Below are 22000 nucleotides of genomic sequence, written 5' to 3'. Positions count from 1 at the left end.
TTTTTAAGCCATCTTTACCAAGGGTCACATGATGGAGAGCATGTGACTTGGAACTGGTGAGTGACCAAATGGGGGAAAAAGTGGTATCCAACCATTTTTTCCAGCATTTTAAACAGAACAGGTCTACATGTGGTCGATAGCAAAATGGACATTACTTCTGCATTCAGAGGTCCTCTGAAACCCGTTTTGTTCAAGCCATACTGTACTTATGAATTCTATTGTGAAGAGCAGATTGCATGATTAGATAGGCATCATTGCAGCCAGTCTCTCTCTCCTACGCTCATTTCAATTCGAGGACCCAGTTACATTTTGAAGAATGGAGGAACTGATAGTCTTACTGTATGTATACAGTGTGTGAAAATCAGCTGATGGACATTGTGCAATTGTTTAACATTCCTGACTTTTTTTTTTTAATAATCTGCATTGGTCATTGTTGCTTATGCACGTCATTGCAATTAAAAAATGTTAATACTGGTTATTTGTTGATATCAGAATCACTTTATTGATTAATATGTTGAACCTTTCTGATAAAATAGCAAAATCAATAATCAGATAGAAAAAAAGAAAACCAACAATAACCATACTTTGGTGTTTACAGTATTTTATTGGAATTCAGAATGGGAGCTTCTGTTATGTACAATAAAGGACAAACAAAACGTCACATTATTTCATAAATACCTTTGCTGTTTACGACACGGTTGACTTGATTTTCCTGCATCTTCCGTCTAAAATGTACTCTACTCCCAACCTCCTCTGCTTTTAATTTACATTTTTTTCGGCATGAAAATTCATCACCTGATGTGGCCTTAGTCCTAAGTCGTCCTTAGTAGAAGGTTCATTAATGTCGTGTAATTTTGGTGATTCTGATCTGCACTTGTTTCAGGTTTGTTTACCTTTTTCCATCACCACATTGCTGATCAATGAAATAACTTGCATTTTCAGGCGTGCATTTGTTTTCAGTCGAAGAGAGAAAAGTGAGGAATAAATTGTGTGTGTGTGGGGGGGGGAGGTTGTTTGCAAAGTGAGGAGCAGAATATAAAAAGAGAGATAACAGGAAATCTGATGAAATTAAATGAGCATTTAGAACCGAAGCCAGTACATAGCACTGCGCATTCTGTTGTAGTCAGGAAGCTGCTCAATTGGACCTGAAGAGGAGAAAGAATCACACTAAGTCCAATAAAACCAGGCATGGTTTCCCATAACAAATGCAGTGTTTAAAATGAGTACGGTCAAGTCTCTGAGGGAAAGAAACAACTCACCAACAGCAGCAACAGCAGGGCATTTGTCATAGATGTATTTGGAGCAAATGTCACGCACCATCTTGGGTGTCACAGCCTTAATAAATACATAAATAAATAAATAATATAACAACAACAATGACGACATTAGTCTTTGTCAGGAGGGTAGGCTTACATCAATCTTGGCGTCCCATTCAGCCAATGGGATGCGACGGCCGTAGTTGAGAACGTGCCTGCCAATGTCATCACAGATTGGTGTGGTACCTAAAAATGGGCAGTATGAAATTAAGAAACAAACAGAAGTAAATTCAAGTGCATCCTTGGGTTTCAACTCAATCTCTGAATGACAGAGCGAACACTAGGGTGCATCATTTGCCCCCTAAAAATGAAAAGTTCCTCCGATCATGATGCATTTTTGTTTTTATGTTCCTTTTGGTAAGAAAACACACTGGGTGAAATATTTTGACAAAATTCAAAAGTTTAAAGGAACAGTCCACCGTATTTCCATAATGAAATATGCTCTTATCTGAATTGAGACGAGCTGCTCCGTACCTATCCGAGCTTTGCGCGACCTCCCAGTTAGTCAGACGCAGTCCGACGCGCTGTCACTCCTGTTAGCAATGTAGCTAGGCTCAGTGTGGCCAACGGTATTTTCTGGGGCTGTAGTTAGATGTGACCAAACTCTTCCGCGTTTTTCCTGTTTACATAGGTTTGTATGACCAGTGATATGAAACAAGTTCAGTTACACAAATTGAAACGTAGCGATTTTCTATGCTATGGAAAGTCCGCACTATAATGACAGGCGTACTAACACCTTCTGCGCGCTTCGGCAGCGCATTGATATCTGAGCTCCGTATCAATGCGCTGTCGAAGCGCGCAGAAGGTGTTAGTACACCTATCATTATAGTGCGGACTTTCCATAGCATAGAAAATCGCTACGTTTCAATTTTTTTAACTGAACTTGTTTCATATCACTGGTCATATAAACCTATGTAAACAGGAAAAATGCGGAAGAGTTTGGTCACATCTAACTACAGCCCCAAAAAATACCATTGGCCATGCTGAGCCTAGCTACATTGCTAACAGGAGTGACAGCGCGTCGGACTGCGTCTGACTAACTGGGAGGTCGCGCAAAGCTCGGATAGGTACGGAGCAGCTCGTCTCAATTCAGGTAAGAGCATATTTCATTATGGAAATATGGTGGACTGTTCCTTTAATGGTGGCACCAGGAGCTCAAAGTTATGGAAAAAGCTGCTATTTTATGACTTTTATGACAAAATTTCAATCACTTTTCATGAAACATTATGGCACCTTATAGAGTATACCAAATATCTTAGATATACATTTTTAGTACATATTCTAAATATATTATCAAGCACAGTTTGAGTTTTAGCTCTTCATTGAATCATTGTTCAACTACTTTTAAACAATACAAATGTATTATGAATCACATTAATGCTTCTCAATCCCTTGCAAAGGTTCTTAACATGATCTCTGGGTCACAAGAAATCAATAAATGGAGTCCAACATTGTGATTCAAACCTTACGCGAAAACATAAAATAAGCGTTTTTTGGCAAAAAACAAACCTCATGGTGCCACCATTAGACTTTTGAATATGGTCAAAAATTTTTACAGGATGTCTTTATTGGTGAAAAGGAACACCCAAACAAAAATGCATCAGAGTTTATGAAAGTAAGGGCAACTGATGCACCCTAGCGAACACTTGTCACTCAGGAGCTTTTATTTTTATTAGGTAAGCCTACCAAGTATCTGCAAGACATTTGGGTGGTGGATCACAGTTAGTACAGCAGTAACACTGACATAATAGTGCATGGAAAGAGGCTAACTATAGTCTCACCTACAAGGTGAAAAACACAGCAAAGCAACACACAAACACAGCTATGTTTTGTGTAAGACACTACCAGCTTCATATCACAGAGCTAGCAAGCAACTAAATCAGGACTTAACAATTTAACTGAAGGTGTACACACATGTTACTGTAATCGTGTGTGTCTTACCGTTCAGCTGTCCTACTAAACTGGCCTTCAGAGCATTCTTTCCTCTGGCTACATCACTCTCAGTCACTGTGGTGCACAAGTTCATCCTGTGATTAAAAGGGGAGAGGAAAAAAACCCAAAAACACCCAGGACAACTTCAGTACTGCCACAGAGCAATAAATAAATATCTACTTCATCCCATCCAATTAACAAACAACATTTGCATAGTCTATGAAGTAAGTGGAATGCTGCAGATTTGCCAAAAACCCCACAGAACTTCCTACAGATTGTCAAAATCTGATAGATTAATGAATAAAATAAGTTCATTTGTAATCTCTAAGGCTGTGTTCATGGCATCTTACAAATGTATAAAGTGCAAGTTGTAATGACGTAATTTCCCACTTCAGGATGTTCTATGCACAAAGTGTGTGGGAGAGGGAGGATGCCTCCTCAAAAGTGTGTTGGTTTTTTTTTGTTTACTCTGTCAGAGCTCAAAAAAGCTACTTTAACCTCACTTTTACAGTCGCAGGCCTGGGAGGTTACTGGTACTGTTCTACAATAATGGACCTCAAACATTCATGCAACATTTTTGACTTAAATTGCAGTAAAGCAACACCACCAGACAACAGTGGGTCATTGATAGTAATACTGCTATAAACTTGTTTAGGCCCCGGTCACACCGCCCGAACTTTGCTGGAGCGTTCCTGGAGCGGTGAAAAAAATTCATCACCGCTCGTAACCATTCACCACCGTTTAACAAAAGTTGGCCCCCGTTAAAGCAACGCCGTATACGCTCGGCCACCGCTGATGTTTCTCGAGGGGCCCTCCTACCGCTCCGAAAGTTTTGAGCTGCACACAATATTGCGAGCGGTGAGGAGGGGGCAATTTTCCGCCCCGGCAAAGTTCACCCCCGCTCCACCAACGCCCAGTCAAAGTTTGGCACCGCTAGACGCAAGTTCATGGATGCTTGGGTCCGCTAGGCCAACGCAGAAATCTTGAACGCTGGACCACCGCTGCTTCGCCAGCGTTGCCTGGGCGGCGATTAAACGTTGCACAAACTTCGGTGGAGCGGTTGTAAGCGTTTTACGAGCGGACACGGGGTTGCTGGAACGGTGTCGGGCGTTGAAGCAGCTATCCATGGCGGCGATGAACTTTGGTTTGGCGTTGGTATAGAGGTGTCGGAGCGGGACCAGAATTTGGCTATAAATACGGGGAGAAATGGACCAGGAGCTCATTTGGAATCGAGCTGCCGTTGAGTTCAGACCTCATCTATATCGAATTTGCTCAAAGTTACAGTAAAACTGTATCACCATGGATGCTGAGAGACTTGCTATGATTGGTGCTAAACCAACTTTATACCCCCGCCGAGCCAAAGCCCGCATGCGCAGAACGCCGCTATACCAACGCTCGCGTCACCGCTAAACCAACGCTAAAGCAACACCGGCTTCAGCGGTGCACCGCTAAGCCAACGCCCATGTTTTCGATTTTTTTCCCATTTTGTGTGCGGTGACGAGCGTTGTCGAAATTCGGCCCCCCCTCCCTACCGTTCAAGGAACGCTCCAGCAAAGTTCGGGCGGTGTGACCGGGGCCTTAGAGGAGAGAATGGGGGCATTATGCTGTTCAGTGTGAATGGCCATGTTGGTTTGCCTTCACTCCATGAATGAGGAAAGCCTCGGTCACAACCGGCTGTACGTGTTCCTACGGCCGGTCTACGTGCAAAAAACGCAAGAAACGCACGGAGGGCGCGCGTGTGATGTGCTGATTTTCGAGCCGTAGACTGGCCGCAGGGGTTCTTTGTCATGTCAAACTCACTCTACGGGCGCTTACGTTTTTTTCAGGTTGCAAGACAAACTTACGGCCAACATGCGTCTTTCTCCATGAACAAAAAAAACGCAGCGATTTGGGAAACGCCAAAAATCGCACGGCCAAAAAATCGTACATCCGGTTGTGACCTAGGCTGAAGGAACCAGTCGTTGAGAAAACTACCCCAAGTTGCCGAACTGAAATTTCAAGTTGAGAGGTCGTTTTCAGAGTTCTTAACAGTCGTAGGCAGGGAACTGCAAATTACACGCAGTGTAATTAAACGCAGTGTAAGTGTTGCCTTACCATGCATTCTGAGCCCAGTGCATCATGTCCTCGATCTTGTGTTTGTCTGTGACAAAATAGATGCCCATCAATCCAGTGTCACTGTAGGAGGAGAGGAAAGACTGGAAACTATGGCAAAGATTGCCCTCTGCAGCCAGACGTGCCAAGCGACTGCTCAGGTGCTATACACACACAAAAAAATTACAATTTGTTGGAAGTATCATTAATACACCAGGTAAAATACAAAGCATGCTGGAGCACTTTTATCAGCTTTCTCAGTGTGATGTACTACAACTAACCTTGCCACCTCCAAATGTGACATCATAGTTGCCGATGAGGGAATTAGCAACCATGAGTGGTACAATGTCAGGACTGGCAGACTCAGCCGCCTCTACAGCAATAGCAACATGTGCCAGGGGCATGGCATCGTCACGCATTCGAACCTTAAGGACACAGAAAATGCAGTGCACAAGCAAGGAATAAAAAGATAAGAAAATATGTACTGCCAATACATTAAACTGAAATTCAGTAGCATGGTTTAGACACATACAACACCGAAAGGGATTTCTCACTCATACAGCGCCCGTCACGATTACTGGCACCCCTTGTAAAGATTAGTAAAAAGGGGTTAGAAAAACACACACATGGGGGGACACCAAAAAAAAAAAACCTTTTGGTAAAGTGGCTTCATCTCACACTGAAAAAAAAAAATTTTAAAAATGAAAGGAATCCAACCTTTAAGTGAAAAATTTATGCAGAGAGAAAAAAAAAACCTTGTTAAGAAAAATATAATTTAAACAGTACTTGTGCCACAATTATTGGCACCCCTGGAGATTATAGTGAGCACAATATAACTGAAGCATGTTCCCATTTAAATTGTACATCGAGTTGATTGAAGTGTGTAGGAACTGTAGTGTGTTGAGCGTAGTGTGGAGAATGTAGTGCGTGTATATACGCTTCCGGATTAACAGGGGCACAAATATGAAGTGACACAGAGGCCAAATTCCCTTATTCATCCATCAACATGGAAAAAATAAGAACACAGAAACCAAAGGAAGGAGATGTGTGTTGACCTTCATAAGTCAGGGAATTGTTATTTAAAAAAAAAAAAAGGCTACTCTCCTGAAAATGTCCATTTCTACTCTTAGGGCAATAATTAAAGAAAGAAAAAAAAAAAAAAAAGGTGGACACCAACTGGAACTGGTACAAACTTGTCTGGAAGAGGACCAAAGTTTATTTTAAAAAAAAAAATCCCCAAGGATCATTTTTGGTGAATTACAAGAAAAAGTAAAATATTGGGGTTTCCAAGTCTCCAAAAACACTCAGAATCCACCTCCGTGCAAACATTATTTGGAAGGAATGCCGGGGGAGGAGCCTTTTCTGTCAGTTAATCACAAACATAAGAGCCTGAAGTTTGTGAAACGCTACTACAACTTTAACTGGAACTGTTCTATGGTCTGATGAAACAAAAATGGAGCTTTTTGGCAATAAACACTCAAGGTGGGTTTGGCGTAAAAAGAAGGATGGCTATAATAAAAAGAACCCAATCTCAACTGTAAAATATGGTGGAAGTTCTGTGATGTTTTGGGACTGTTTTGCCTCCAAAGGCCCTGGAAACCTTGTTAGGGTAAATGGCATTATGGACTCCATGAACTAGCAGGACATTTTATATCAAAATCTGGCTGCTTCTGCCAGGGAACTAACACTGGGACATCATCGGCTCTTCCAGCGGGACAATGATCCAAAGCATACGTTCAAATCAACACAAAAATGGTTTGCTGACCACAGAATCAAGCTTCTGCCCTGACCATCTCAGTCCCCTGACCTGTCCTGAACCTCAGTGAAAACCTGTGAGCTGAAGAGAGAGAAGAGGAGCTGAGAGGGCCGAGGACCCTGGACGACCTGTGTAAAGAGGAATGGTCTCAGATACCCTGCTCTGTATCTCCAACCTTATGAAATGTTATAGGAGAGACTCAGTGCTGTTTTACTGGCAAAGGGAGGTTGTACAAAGTATTAAATGTAGAAGCACCAAATAATAGTGGCACGTGTGTTTTTGTTGAAATTAATTATTTTTAAATGAGGGATTTTTCTCTGAATATGTTTATTTTAATTAAAGGTTGGATTTTTCTCATGCTGTCAGTGCAAGATAAAGCTACTTCACTAAAAGGTGGATTTTTTCCCTTATCTTTACAAGGAGGGCACTGTTTACATTTCTCACCTCACTGCCAGTGAAGCGGCAAGGGGACAGCAGGGGCACAGCGTCGTCCTGATACTCAAACGAAACCCCACTTAAGTGCTGCCTGGCCAGCCCCACCAACTCCTCATGGTTCACACCTACACCAAAGCAAAGTCACTGATCACTTATAGTTGATTACTACCACAGGTAACCCAGGCTGACGATTTGTATAAGATGATTTATGTACTGTATACAAATTAATATAAAAAAAATAAATAAACGATTGTCCAAATTTCACAAATAAAAGCTTAGATTGCAAGAAAACAAGTGTACTTATCGTTTTGTGCACGTATTTGGTCATTTTAAGCGTATTTTAGCCATTTTTAGGTACCCCATACTCTTCTGTTACCTAAAAAGATAGAAGGTTGGAGACTCCAGCGAACCACCACGCCAAGTCACTCTGCGTCCACCTGATTTTTTTTTTTTTTTACTAAAAATGAGGATTCTTCCAGATTTAAACCCATCAGGCAAAAGAAGAATGTCTAAGGATATCCAGGAGGTGTTTCAATACAAAATATCTTTTAACTAACAGTATAAATTTCACCGTTTAATTACGAAAAGCAACAGGCCAAACTTCTTGCCACGGAGAAGCTGGACGGAAACGAGTACATTATGCCACAGGAAACCCAAAACCAAACGTTATCTCGAAGCTGATTGGTCCATTACGAACAATAGATAATTCAAACACTCTTACTAGGGCAAAAGTAGTCCGACAAATCAAAGCTAAGTGGGGGAGGGTACAATATTACAGCAGCCAATCAGAAACACACCTGACGAAGCAGGGAAAAGTGTTGGCAATTTTAAATCCCAAACCGGCTCTGTAACAACTGTAAATAAACCAAAATGTTAAGCAAAAAGCAAGCTACGATTCTTCAAGCAGTCAACAGTGGCCACAATATTCTTGTTGGCGGCCCTGCTGGGACTGGGAAGTCATTCCTTGTAAAAGATATAGTTAGGTCACTACGATCTCAGGGAAAAAAAAAAGTGGTTATCTTGTGCTCCACTGGTATTGCCTACACCATCTATGGTGAGGAATTTTGCCATGTCTGGACACTGCACGGTTTCTTTGGCATTGGAACGGCTGATCCGCCAAGCTCAATGGTCGCAAGTCGTGCTCTCACCAAAAATCTAGTTTGTGAACGTGTAAAGGAGACTGACACTATTATAATTGATGAGATAAGCATGGTGAGTCGCAGAATTTTTGAAATCATAAATGGCATCATCCATGAACTTTGTGATGACGAATCACCTGTCAAGTTTTCACCTTTTGGTGGGAAACAGCTTGTTTTGGTCGGGGATTTTCTGTACCCTCCCCTGCTTAACTTTGATTTGTCTGACTACTTTTGCCCTCGGTACTCCCCCATAGTAAGAGTGTTTGAATTATCTATTGTTCGTAACGGTCCAATCAGCTTCGAGATAATGTTTGGTTTTGGGTTTCCTGTGGCATAACTTGTTTCCGTCCAGCTTTTCCGTGGCAAGAAGTTTGGCCTGTTGCTTTTCGTAATTAAACGGTGAAATTTATACTTAGTTAAAAGACATTTTGTATTGAAACACCTCCTGGATATCCTTAGACATTCTTCTTTTGCCTGATGGGTTTAAATCTGGAAGAATCCTTGTTTTTAGTCAAAAAAAAAAAAAAAATCAGGTGGAAGCAGAGTGACTTGGCGTGGTGGTTCGCTGGAGTCTCCAACCTTCTATCTTTTTAGGTAACAGAAGAGTATGAGGTACCCAAAAATGGCTAAAATACGCTTAAAATGACCAAATACGTGCACGAAACAGTAAGTACACTTGTTTTCTTACAATCTAAGCTTTATTTGTGAAATTTGGACAATCGTTTATTTTTTTATATTAATTTGTATACAGTACACACATCTTACACAAATCGTCAGCCTGGGTTATCTGCGTTACTACTGTTGCATTACTCTGACTCCAGTTCAGCTTTGGGCTTTCTTGGAATCATGCTACTTTATTTCCTAACCTGCATAAACAATTTTCAAAAGCAGCATTTTCATTTTCTAAACATACAGTGTCCAACATCATAAAGAGTGCAGTACTAACATCTTTACAACGTTATCTGTGTTTATGACAGGAAAAAGTATGAGAGGAATGGATACAAAAGGGGTCACAAAAATATGAATGGGGCGACATGTACCGCTCAACCTGCTGGCTCTATTACGCAGGTTTGCCCAACAAGTTGCCTTTTTTTTTGATAAAAAAACATTAACAAAAAAAAAAATCTGGCTTATCAGTTTCTTACACTGACATTTGCACACATTTAGGGTGCTTCAAGACTGTAATAAAGATAAGTCCATGTACATTAGAACAAGCAACCTGGAGAATAATTTGTATTACTCTTCTTTGTATTACTGTTCCAAAGATACTGATACTTAACAGCCACTTCATATCTACGTTTGAAACATCATCTTGTTAACCGGTTTCTGGCATATGGGTCTCAGCTAATTAAGCAGATAGAAGTCCGGTCTTACAACTGTAAACAACTGCCCCAGAGCGTTGCCAAGGTGGCCACCAAGTACACAGACTTTATTCAGACTTTAGTTCAAATTAAATTCTGTTTAGTCACGGTGGAATTTTATTAACCTTGCCATTTTTGTTGACAAACTTTTAACCTTTTTTCATCAGTAATTTCACTGCAGTTGATATAAAACAGCTGCTACAAAAGAACAACATTAATCCATGCTGGACTTCACTGCATACAGAAATGTCTCTTAGGCTACATCCACACGACAACGGCAACGAAATTTTTTTTTTAAATATCGCGTCCACATGGGCAACGGATCAGTTAAATTTCAGGTTCATATGGCAACGCAACGCTTGCTGAAAATGATGCAATACACATGCCACACCTCTAGGTGCGCTGTAAGACGGTCCCATCGGAGACACCAGAACAATAGAAGTAGACGCATGTGCATAACTGCGCATGCGCACAGTGACTATCCCTGTCACTGTCTCACACACACTTTCTCACTCCCTATCCTATGGATATAGTCCCTTTAAATCACGTGGTCGTTTTTTGAATGGAGATGCAGAAAGAGGAACGAACGGGGGTAGATGGAAGCCGGTACGCCAACATTCTGATATCCTCCAGAATTCTTTAATGGTCCGGAATAAATTGAATGCTACACGTTGATGGATTACTTTATTCTTCTACGCCCTTTTTGAAGAATGTATTGTTGGACTTAAACCAACATCTGAAGAGGTGAGATCACTCCTTTTTTTTCCCTGTTTTTGCTGTCGGGACTGACTCTGCCCTAAGGGCTATTCTCTCACTCACTCTCTCTCTCTCTCTCTCTCTCTCTCTCACTTTGCACCATTACACAATAAATATTCACAGTGAAAATATTTTGTAAGCGCGTTTCATGAACCAAGTTATAGGATTTGTTGACAACTCGCATCGAGTTCGTTACACTTCTACCTGGCGTGAAGCACATGTGGTTGTGACGTCATCGTAAACAAATCCGTTCTACTCATCCAGACAACGGCTCCGTTGCCAGATTTTTCCACTCTGGAACCCGTTCTCAAAAGATTTCGTTTTGGGGCACCCAAAATGCCGGTGCCGTGTGGACGCCAGGCCGAAACGATAAACAATTTTATCAGATTCACCTGAATCCATTGCCGTGTGGACAGGGCCTTAATTGCTGTCACAACTGGCTCCTGTGTTGATTCTCTTTTGCACAGAAAGATGCCCATTGGTAGAAAGGATAGTTCTTAATAAGAAAACTCATCCGTAAAAAGCAGAGGCTTGTACATTACCTCCAGCAGCAGCCAGCACCATGCGAGGAGCCTTGTAGTGACTGCTGATGTACTCCACCAGATCCTGACGTGTCAGAGTCCTTTGAGATCAAGGTAGAACAGAAGTGTCAGTTATCTAACCAAAACAATACACTTGAATTTTGTGCATGCATGTGTGCATACCTGGCATTCTGAGAGGGTCCCAGTATACTCTGGCTCAGGGGTGTTCCTTGGAATGCAGTGGCATGGAGCAAATCCAAGCAGATATCCTGCAAACTGGCCTCCACCTCCTCCAGCTCTCTGAGCACCACTCCTCTCTGCTGCTCTATCTCAGCCTCGCTCAACGACGCACTCTGCACCACCTCAGACAAGAGCTCCACCGCTATACACAACATAACTCAGTCAGTGTGAGAGTAAGAGATGTTGAATTTACCCCAAAATAATAACACAAGACATGTTCCTGACCAAATAATTTATGACTTCTACAATAAATCAGGAATTGTACTGCAATTTTGCAACCTACACTGTTCTCTGTGGGCATATAAGTGCATAGAACACTACAATGAAATATGCATTTTCATCTCACCTTTTGGTAGGTCCTTAGAGAGGGTCTTCATGTAAAAGGCAGTGTGTTCCCGAGAAGTGTATCCACTAAGATGAGCACCCATGGACTCTACTGCTTGTTCAAGAGCAGCCTGGGGGTGTTTCTTTGTGCCCTAGAATTGACAGGAAAAAAAATGTTTGAGACTAAAAGTGTGTGGACAAGAGTATAGAGAGACATGAATAAAAATGAACATTTGTACCTTGAAAGCTAAGTGCTCCAAGAAAAACCCAGCACCGTTATTCTTCTCAGACTCATATCTGCTACCAACATTGATCCACAGGCCAACCTAGGAGACAAGCAAAGATGTAAATTCCAGCGTAGAGTACATACACAATTTGTTCACATTTAAATTATTTTTCACAGTTTTTTAACGGTCTGAAATATACAGGGCTGTGAAATAGAAATGACAAAATCCGAGGAAACAATTTTAGCAGAGGGTCTGGGGGGAGCAGCCCCCCAGGAGCCGGGGGCCAGCAGGGCCCCAGAAGCTGAACAGATTTTGTGTATATTGATAGATTTGAAGCATCTCCTGAAAGCAAATATTTTCTCAACCATGCCATTTAATTTGAACTGTTTATTATTATTATTGTTGTTGTTATTATTATTATTATAAATTGAATATATAAAATGTGAACAAGATGGTCTACCTGGTAATCTATAGTTCGACAGCTTCAATTTCACCAATTCCGCATGTTTTTTTCCTTTAACATGGTCAACCAAACACGTTCTTCCACCAGAACCGTACTTCACATCCTGATGGTACAAGATGCAGTAAGCTTTCCCTGGTTCTTTTATCTTCTGTATGTGCTCATGGAGATATTCACTACCGACTTTAAACTCCAGCCATTGCCAGTTCCACGGATTTTTGATGCCGTTTTCCTTGTCAAATGTTTTTGACATCATCGGTCTTACAGTCCTCCCTCTGAACGATGTCCCTCCGTGACACGGACATACCGCGAAATTCTCCTTTTCAAATATGTAGTGAAAGTTCATTATGTCTGACTGTAAGTATTTTTAAGTTTGTTTCTTAGACAAGGATTTTAAGATCGTTACCTTGTTGACAGTTTCAGCGTGAAACTTCCGCCTTCCTCAGAACTGTCACCAGATGTCAGGTGGTGACGTGCCTTATCAGCTGATGTTACGTTACGGAAGCGTGAACGTCCTGTCCGATTTGACAGGTAGTTCACGCCTCCTGCTGTCAGGTCGCTCCCCCAGGACGGCGCTCCAGGTGTGTGACAGTGCATACGCTCCCTCATCCCGGTTTATCGTCCTTTGTGCCCGCTTGCGTATCTCCACTGCCTCTAAAATCCAACGCTGGTATCTATTTTCTTAAAATCCTTGTCTAAGAAACGAACTTAAAAATACTCCTTTTCAAAACCGTTGATATCGAAAGCGTGTTTAAAGAGCACAAGATTCATGCCATGGTTTGTAAGCATGGCGCAAATGCCATAAATCGGTCTGTCATTGTTGCAAAAGACCGACCCCCCCCCCAATTTTTATTGCAAAATTAGATGATTTACTAAAATGATATTTTTGGCAGCCAAATTCACGGAATTCCGCGGATTTTTCACAGCCCTGAATATACTTGCAGTCATAGCTGGCAGAAAGGGTCAAAAATGATCTACCACATATAATTTCTGATCACTCTGGAACCTGCTCCACTTGCACTGCTCAGCGAATCGTGCATGTTACCCATCAGCAACTGACTTTTCTCTTTATTTTGTTTACAATTTCATTTTTTTGACTTACAAGAAGAATTTTGAATATGCGATTTCTGATGATAAAAACAAAAAATGGCGTATCAATTTCCGTTTTTGAAATGAAAATAGAATGGCCAAATGTACACAGACCTTTAGTGTCCTTTTAAAAATCAGTTAAACAGACTAGAAAAACAAGCACTAATTGAAAGCTGAATGTACTGACAGGACTCGAGCGCTCCATGTTGTCATGGTAATGTTGACAAGAACAGGTAACATGCATACTGATCATGATTGTCTACAGCATGAAAGCTCCCATTCATATGATTGGCTATTTGGACACAATTCATTATTATTTAGGCCAAGTTTACATAAGACCGTATCTGTCTTGTTTTCTTCGCGGATGCACTGTCCGTTTACATTAAAACGCCTGGAAACGGGAATCCGCCAGGGTCCACGTATTCAATCCAGATCGTGTCTGGTCCGGTGCTGTGTAAACATTGAGAATACGCGGATACGCTGTGCTGAGCTCTAGCTGGCGTCGTCATTGGACAACGTCACTGTGACATCCACCTTCCTGATTCGCTGGCGTTGGTCATGTGACGCGACTGCTGAAAAACGGCGCGGACTTCCGCCTTGTATCACCTTTCATTAAAGAGTATAAAAGTATGAAAATACTGCAAATACTGATGCAAATACTGCCCATTGTGTAGTTATGATTGTCTTTAGGCTTGCCATCCTTCCACTTGCAAGTGGTAAGTGACGCGCATGCCCGACATGCACTGAGATCACACAAACAGCGGCTCAGTCCCAAATCACTGCTCGTGCGCTCTGTGAGCTGCGCAGAGCCGGAGTGCGCACCCTCCAGAGGGCACTCGCTGTTCAGGGCGGAGTGATTTGGAGCGCAGGATGCCTGCGGCGCCGAGCGTATCCGTGTATTGGCGTTGCTGTGTGCACGCGAATCGTGTATTGGCGTTGTGTGCACACTAATCGTTTTAAAAACGTTAATCTGATGATCCGCTGATACGGTCTAATGTAAACCCCACCTTAGTGTTCACAGAACATTCGCATTGTCCATACATTTTTGGTAAAATAGGTTGAAAAATATACTTTGGTGGCTGTGAACACACCTGAGCAGCCTGCCCAGGTAAAGTGTATAAGGGAAACACTGCTTTTTTTTTACACACAATTTGATGAGCATTGCTACTCAGGTTCCTGAAATGAATCATTTTTGTATTTGTAGCTGATAAAGAAAATGGATTGCTCACAGTGCAGGTGCCCTGATTTGTCGTTTCAGATGCCACTCTCAGTCCATTCTCCAGTGTTGTGACGCGTGTCTCTGGAACACTCAGCAGGCTTTGGGCATAAGACACACTTGCTTGTCCCCGTCTCAGAGAAAGCAGAACAGGCTATAGAGACAAAAAGAAAAAAAAAACCACACTGAAATATGATCGCTTTCACAGACGATCACAGCCTAGGCTCAAGACTGGCGAACAGACAGGAGGGAAAAAAAACAAAAACACAACTCAATGTTCTATTTGCCATTTCAACCTGACACCAGTTCCAGTTTATGAGAAAACAAAAAGCTCAGTTTTGGAGAAGAACTCACAGGAAAAATCAACCTAGGAATTACACTAAACCTGTACTTTTGTTATTTGAGTATTAACATGTGCAAATGAAAAGCATCCATTGTATTGTACAGTGGTGCTTGAAAGTTTGTGAACCCTTTAGAATTTTCTATATTTCTGCATAAATATGACCTAAAACATCATCAGATTTTCACACAAGTCATAAAAGTACATAAAGAGAACCTAGTTAAACAAATGAGACAAAGATATTCTACTTGGTCATTTATTTATTGAGGAGCAAGAAGGCTATTGGAAAAATGTTTTGTGGACGGATGAGACCAAAATAGAACGTTTCGGTTTAAACGAGAAGCATTATGTTTGGAGAAAGGAAAACACTGCATTCCAGCATAAGAACCTTATCCCATCTGTGAAACATGGTGGTGGTAGTATCATGGTTTGGGCCTGTTTTGCTGCATCTGGGCAAGGACGGCTTGCCATCATTGATGGAACAATGAATTCTGAATTATACCAGCGAATTCTAAAGGAAAATGTCAGGACATCTGTCCATGAACTGAATCTCAAGAGAAGGTGGGTCATGCAGCAAGACAACGACCCTAAGCACACAGGTCGTTCTACCAAAGAATGGTTAAAGAAGAATAATGTTTTGGAATGGCCAAGTCAAAGTCCTGACCTTAAAGGACATGAAACATAAATGCACGCTATATCAGTTTCTTTCCATTAAAAATATGAAATAATTGCATCAACAAATACAAAATTATCTATTAAATTCAGCAAAATCGTTACATTCGTGATGATTATATGGCACTTCTGCTCGAGCTCCGATATGCATATTTTACAACCGGAAGAGCCGCTGTCACGTGATCATACGTCACAAAAACCTTCGGGTACAGCACAAGCGGGTAGATGAATATGGAGAAGTGTGAATCGTGATGATGACGAATGTGACAAAATAGTTTTTGTGTCTTGGATGACAAGAAAATTGTTTGGTTTTTAGAGTGTTTAACATACATCGAACAACATGGTGTATTGCGACCTCCCAGTCAGTCAGACGCGCTGTTACTCCTGTTAGCAATGTAGCTAGGCTCAGCATGGTCAATGGTATTTTTTGGGGCTGTAGTTAGATGCGACCAAACTCTTCCACGTTTTTCCTGTTTACATAGGTTTATATGACCAGTGACATGAAACAAAGTTCAGTTACACAAATTGAAACGTGGCAATTTTCTATGCTATGGAAAGTCCGCACTATAATGACAGGCGTACTAACACCTTCTGCGCACTTCGACAGCGCATTGATACCGTCACTCGGAGTTGTACCATTATTTTTTAGACAGGGCGGACGGACCAGGGCATTCGCCCGCCTGGCCGTGCCCGACGAGGAGCGCTCTCGGCCGGCTTAGGAGGCAGACGGCAGCCCCTCCTGGAAGTGTGGTTTTACCATGGGCCTCATGCGGTAAGGATTAGTATTATAATTTTGGGTGTATCAATTATTGATTATCATAATTCTGACTCGTTTCGCCATTTTGAATGTTTTCATCTCGGACTCTGGAAGCATTGTATCTCAATCAATCTCGAAAAATATCAGCAAAAAAAAAACTAGCTTGCAACGGACTTTAGCTAGATCTATGATGAACTTTCAATGTATGATACAAAAATAATACTTCTTTCAACAGATCATTAGCCTTTGAGCAGAATTGTTTTTAACTTACCGGAAGTGTTATCGAGCCGACCGCTTTCAGTTTCATGAGGGCTGAATGAACTCTCACTCTCAGAATCATCTGACCCATCAGAGTAAAGACAAGATCCATGTTCATGTGAATTTCCAGCTATCGGTTCGAATTGATAGGGTCTAACTTCACATCTCTGTGAAACATCGGGAATATCACTGTCGATGGTGTCCATTTTGGTAACCTGTTTACATTAGATACCCAAGCGCTGGCTCCTTGAAAAGTTTTTGTGACGTCACGGGTCACGTGACCGCTTAGCTAATTAACGAATCATTGTTTTACGCTGATGTATAAAAAAGTTGAATAATGTGATGATTTTCACATTTTTGATGCCCTGCAGTGATTTAGATGGCATTTCTTATGTCCTTTATACATAATTATACCCAGAAAAAAAATCCATGTCCCATGTCCTTTAATCCAATCGAAATGTTGTTGAAGGACCTGAAGCGAGCAGTTCATGTGAGGAAACCCAGGTCATATTTATGCAGAAATCTCGAAAATTCTAAAGGGTTCACAAACTTTCAAGCACCACTGTATTGTACTGAATTGAATAAGCTGTGTTTATTTAATAAACTCAGCCTCAAAGCAAATCTTTGATGACAGATTAAGGTTCGCTGAGTGAAATGGCAAAGTTATTGGTGAATAATACACTACCGTTCAAAAGTTTGGGGTCACCCAGACAATTTTGTGTTTTCCATGAAAAGTCACACTTTTATTTCCCACCATAAGTTGTAAAATGAATAGAAAATATAGTCAAGACATTTTTCTGGCCATTTTGAGCATTTAATCGACCCCACAAATGTGATGCTCCAGAAACTCAATCTGCTCAAAGGAAGGTCAGTTTTATAGCTTCTCTAAAGAGCTCAACTGTTTTCAGCTGTGCTAACATGATTGTACAAGGGTTTTCTAATCATCCATTAGCCTTCTGAGGCAATGAGCAAACACATTGTACCATTAGAACACTGGAGTGAGAGTTGCTGGAAATGGGCCTCTATACACCTATGGAGATATTGCACCAAAAACCAGCAGCTAGAATAGTCATTTACCACATTAGCAATGTATAGAGTGGATTTCTGATTAGTTTAAAGTGATCTTCATTGAAAACAACACTGCTTTTCTTTCAAAAATAAGGACATTTCACAGTGACCCCAAACTTTTGAACGGTAGCGTATGTGATGCTATTTTGTGCCGAAGCTTCAAAATGAGCTCGCTTGTAATGCAGCGAGAGCAGAGATCACCGAGTCGTGTTGTGTGACCTTGTGAACAGTGTGTATTTTCACACATCTAACGCTAGTCTTTAACTCAAACGCAAAAACACGGTGATTAATTTTGCAGAAGAGCGCCGCTGATGCCTGTCGACAACTAAACCGGTGTGAAACTCTCCAGTGGATTTGTTGACCTTCTAATACTGGCTAGCTAGCATTAGCTACACGGAGCAGCTAGCCTCGAGACTAACTACTCCCTTATTCTTCAGCTCTCCAAATACACACACACACTCGTACTAAATAGTATTTTGCACCACAGTTTGTGTTCAGTTGTTTCATACTTTACTTTTTGATATATTCTATAGCTCGCTAGTATGTTCGTCAAGGAAACCAAGGACCAACGGAAGTCATGTGAATGACAAACATCTACTTCAGAAGCCAAAAACCGGCTTTTAGCCTCAAAGGTTTATCGAAAGGTTTATTAAGAGCTCCTCGAGCATTTTGAAAGAACTGGACACACAATTTACTCACACTACGGGCTTTAGCCAGAGCTTGGCCCACGGCTCCCCCGAATCTGCACACGGATGCTGCCATCTTTTCCCTGTCGGCGTACTGACAAGACTGAAACGCGCATGCTCACTGTTCACGTCACGGCAGCGACATGACGTAACCTGCAACGTCACTCACTTTTTGTGTTTTTTAACCTACCTATCCCACCTACAGTAATCATAGATAGCATGATCTGCAACACTGCAATGCAATGGCTCTAATAGGTTTTTCATATTTTTCTGGCCCAGAAATGATTTCTGTACTGTTTGCATAAGCACAGGCCGAGCTGGTCAAACAATTTTTCACCAAAATGTAGAGGGGGCGTAGTGGTTCACGCTGTCGCCTCACAGCAAGAAGGTCCTGGGTTCGAGCCCAGCGGCCGGCGAGGGCCTTTCTGTGTGGAGTTTGTATGTTCTCCCCATGTCTGCGTGGATTTCCTCCATATGCTCTGGTTTCCCCTACAGTCCAAAGACATGCAGGTTAGGCTAACTGATGGCTCTAAATTGACCGTAGGTGTGAATGTGAGTGTGAATGGTTGTCTGTGTCTATGTGTCAGCCCTGTGATGACCTGGCGACTTGTCCAGGGTGTACCCCGCCTTTCGCCCGGAGTCAGCTGGGATAGGCTCCAGCTTGCCTGCGACCCTGTAGAACAGGATAAAGCGGCTAGAGATAATGAGATGAGATGAGAAATTGACCATAGGTGTGAATGGTTGTCTGTGTGTATATGTCAGCCCTGCGACTTGTCCAGGGTGTATCCCACCTCTCGCCCATAGTCAGCTGGGATAGGTTCCAGCTTGCCTGGGACCCTGTAGAACAGGATAAGTGGCTAGAGATAATGGTGGATGGAAAGTTAGAGGAGACCGGGGAGACTTGGGACAGGGGAGACTTGAGACAGTTTGTATTCCCATAAATTCATTTCAACCAGTCAGGTTTTAGCTTACATTACCCCTGAAAATAACTGACTTCCTTTGGAGCCACGAAGCTGGACACTGTAGTAAGGTTTGTGTAGTTAAATATTTTTGTCAACCAAAACTTGTATTTTCTACTTCAGTCCACTTCCATTCTATGGTGTAATGTACACTGGTGAGTTTGGGATTTGTTAGGAATTAAGGCCTCTGCATGCTCTTGCGACAAGGCTTTCGCAGATAGCTTTTCGCAGACAGTTGCAATTTATCATTGAGCGGGGAGTAATAGGCGTGCGCGATGTTATTCACCGCCACAACGCAAGGGGGCGCGAAGTCGCGAAATCGCTAGGAGTAGTTGGTGGGTGTGGTTAGTGGAGTGTTTATCCTCCGGTTACTTATAATGACTAGAATTGGAGTCGTATAGATGTACGTACTTCCTCACTTCCTCGATCAACCACTCTTCGTGCTGCTCCATCTTCGCTCGTGTTTTTAAAAATGGCGGTCATGAAAACAAACCAAACCGGGAAAGTAGGGAAGCGGAAGTGCATGTACAGCGGATGTAGAGTGGACCAATCAGAGCCCTCTTGTCTGTGAGGCTTTTGCGGTGATCACAATTTTTGGGAGGTGCGCGCAGAGCGTCTGTGAAGGTGGGGGGGGCTACGCAGACGCTGTCTGCGACGCCATCTGCGAGGACTGCGTTGTCAGCATAAATTGGCCTTTAAAGTATGTAGCCTAGAGTTATCATACAGTGGTATGTAAAAGTTTGGGCACCCCTGGTCAAAATTGCTGTTACTGTGAACAGTTAAGCAAGTTGAAGATGAAATGATTTCCAAAAGGCATAAAGATGACTCATTCCATTTATATTTTAAGCAAAAACTATTTTTTATTTTCATTTTTTACATTTTCAAAATGACAAAAAAGGAAAAGGGCCCAAAGCAAAAGTTTGGGCACCCTGCATGGTTAGTACCTAGTAACACCCCCTTTGGCAAGTATCACAGCTTGTAAACACTTTTTGTAGCCAGCTAATAATCTTTCAGTTCTGACCTGGGGGATTTTCACACATTCGTCCTTGCAAAATATTTCCAGTTCTACAAGTTTCTTGGGCTGTCTTGCAAGCACTGCTCTTTTGACATCTATCCACAGATTTTCAATGATGTTTAGGTCAGGGGACTGTGAGGGCCAGGGCAAAACCTTCAGCTTGTGCCTCTTGAGGTATTCCATTGTAGACTTTGAGGTGTGTTTTGGATCATTGTCTTACTGTAGGACCCATCCTCTTTTTAACTTCAACTTTTTTACAGATGGTGTGATGTTTGCTTCCAGAATTTGCTGGTATTTATTCGAATCCATGCTTCCCTCGACCAATGAAATGTGCCCTGTGCCACTGGCTGCAACACAACCCCAAAGCATGATCGATCCACACCCATGCTTCAGAGTTGGAGAGGTGTTCTTTTCCTGGAATTTGGCGCCCTTTTTTCTCCAAGCATACCTTTGCACAATGTGGCCAAAAAGTTCTATTTTGACTTCATCAGTCCACAGGACTTGTTTCCACAATGCATCAGGCTTATTTAGATGTTCATTTGCAAACTTCAGACACTGAATTTTGTGGCTAGGATGCAGGAAAGGTTTTCTTCTGATGATTCTCCCATGAAGGTCATATTTGTTCAGGTGTCGCTGCATAGTCGAACAGTGCACCACCACTCCAGGGTCTGCTAAATCTTTCTGAAGGTCTTTTGCAGTCAAACAGGGGTTTTTATTTGCCTTTCTAGCAATCGAACGAGCAGTTCTTTCAGAAAGTTTTCTTCATCTTCCAGACCTCACCTTGATCTCCACTGTTTCTGTTAACTGCCATGTTAGCTACTGGAAAACACTTTGCTATGTTCTTGTAGCCTTCTCCTGCTTCGTGAGCATCAATTATTTTATTATTCAGAATGCGAGGGAGTTGCTTAGAGGAGCCCATGGCTGTTGATTTTAGGGACAAGTTTGAGGAGTCAGAGAATTTATACAGCTTTGAAATCTGCATCATCTGACCTTTCCTAACGAAGAATTTGAACAAGCCACAGCTCAATAAGCTAATTAAGGTCTGGAACCTTGGTAAAAGTTATCTGAGAACTCAAATGTATTGGGGTGCCCAAACTTTCACATGGTGTTCCTTTTCTTTTTTCATTCTCCAATTGTGCAAAACAAAAATAATACACAAATCTTGCAGAAAACGCTGAAAAGAAATGTGTTGTCTTTACCTTTATGCCTTTTGGTTGTCAATTCATCTTCTGCTCACTTAACTATTCACAGTAACAGACATTTTCAGTAAGGATGCCCAAACTTTTGCATGCCACTGTATATGGTATTATTTATTGAACTTAAATTCTGGGGGAAAACATTTAAGGATTTCTTTTTCAAAATGGCCTGATGGGGAGAGTTGG

At 41.9% G+C, this 22000-nt stretch overlaps 1 protein-coding gene across 1 annotated transcript; it reads right to left on the bottom strand.

The window, feature by feature from the left end:
- Window positions 1–584: 584 nt before the first annotated feature.
- LOC132885171 (cytochrome b-c1 complex subunit 1, mitochondrial) lies at window positions 585–18766 on the bottom strand. Its single transcript, XM_060919525.1, has 13 exons — window positions 18658–18766; window positions 14877–15017; window positions 12111–12197; window positions 11894–12023; window positions 11491–11689; window positions 11329–11408; window positions 7540–7655; window positions 5621–5764; window positions 5343–5503; window positions 3258–3343; window positions 1414–1502; window positions 1260–1335; window positions 585–1145 (listed from the first exon to the last, which is right to left on the bottom strand). Exons 1-13 carry the CDS (start codon window positions 18718–18720, stop codon window positions 1081–1083), a joined length of 1437 nt encoding a protein of 478 aa, XP_060775508.1. The 5' UTR covers window positions 18721–18766; the 3' UTR covers window positions 585–1080.
- Window positions 18767–22000: the final 3234 nt, after the last annotated feature.

Source organism: Neoarius graeffei, chromosome 4 (genome assembly GCF_027579695.1).
Source record: "Neoarius graeffei isolate fNeoGra1 chromosome 4, fNeoGra1.pri, whole genome shotgun sequence".
NCBI lineage: Eukaryota > Metazoa > Chordata > Actinopteri > Siluriformes > Ariidae > Neoarius > Neoarius graeffei.
This window is presented reverse-complemented; position numbering and strand designations above follow the sequence as displayed.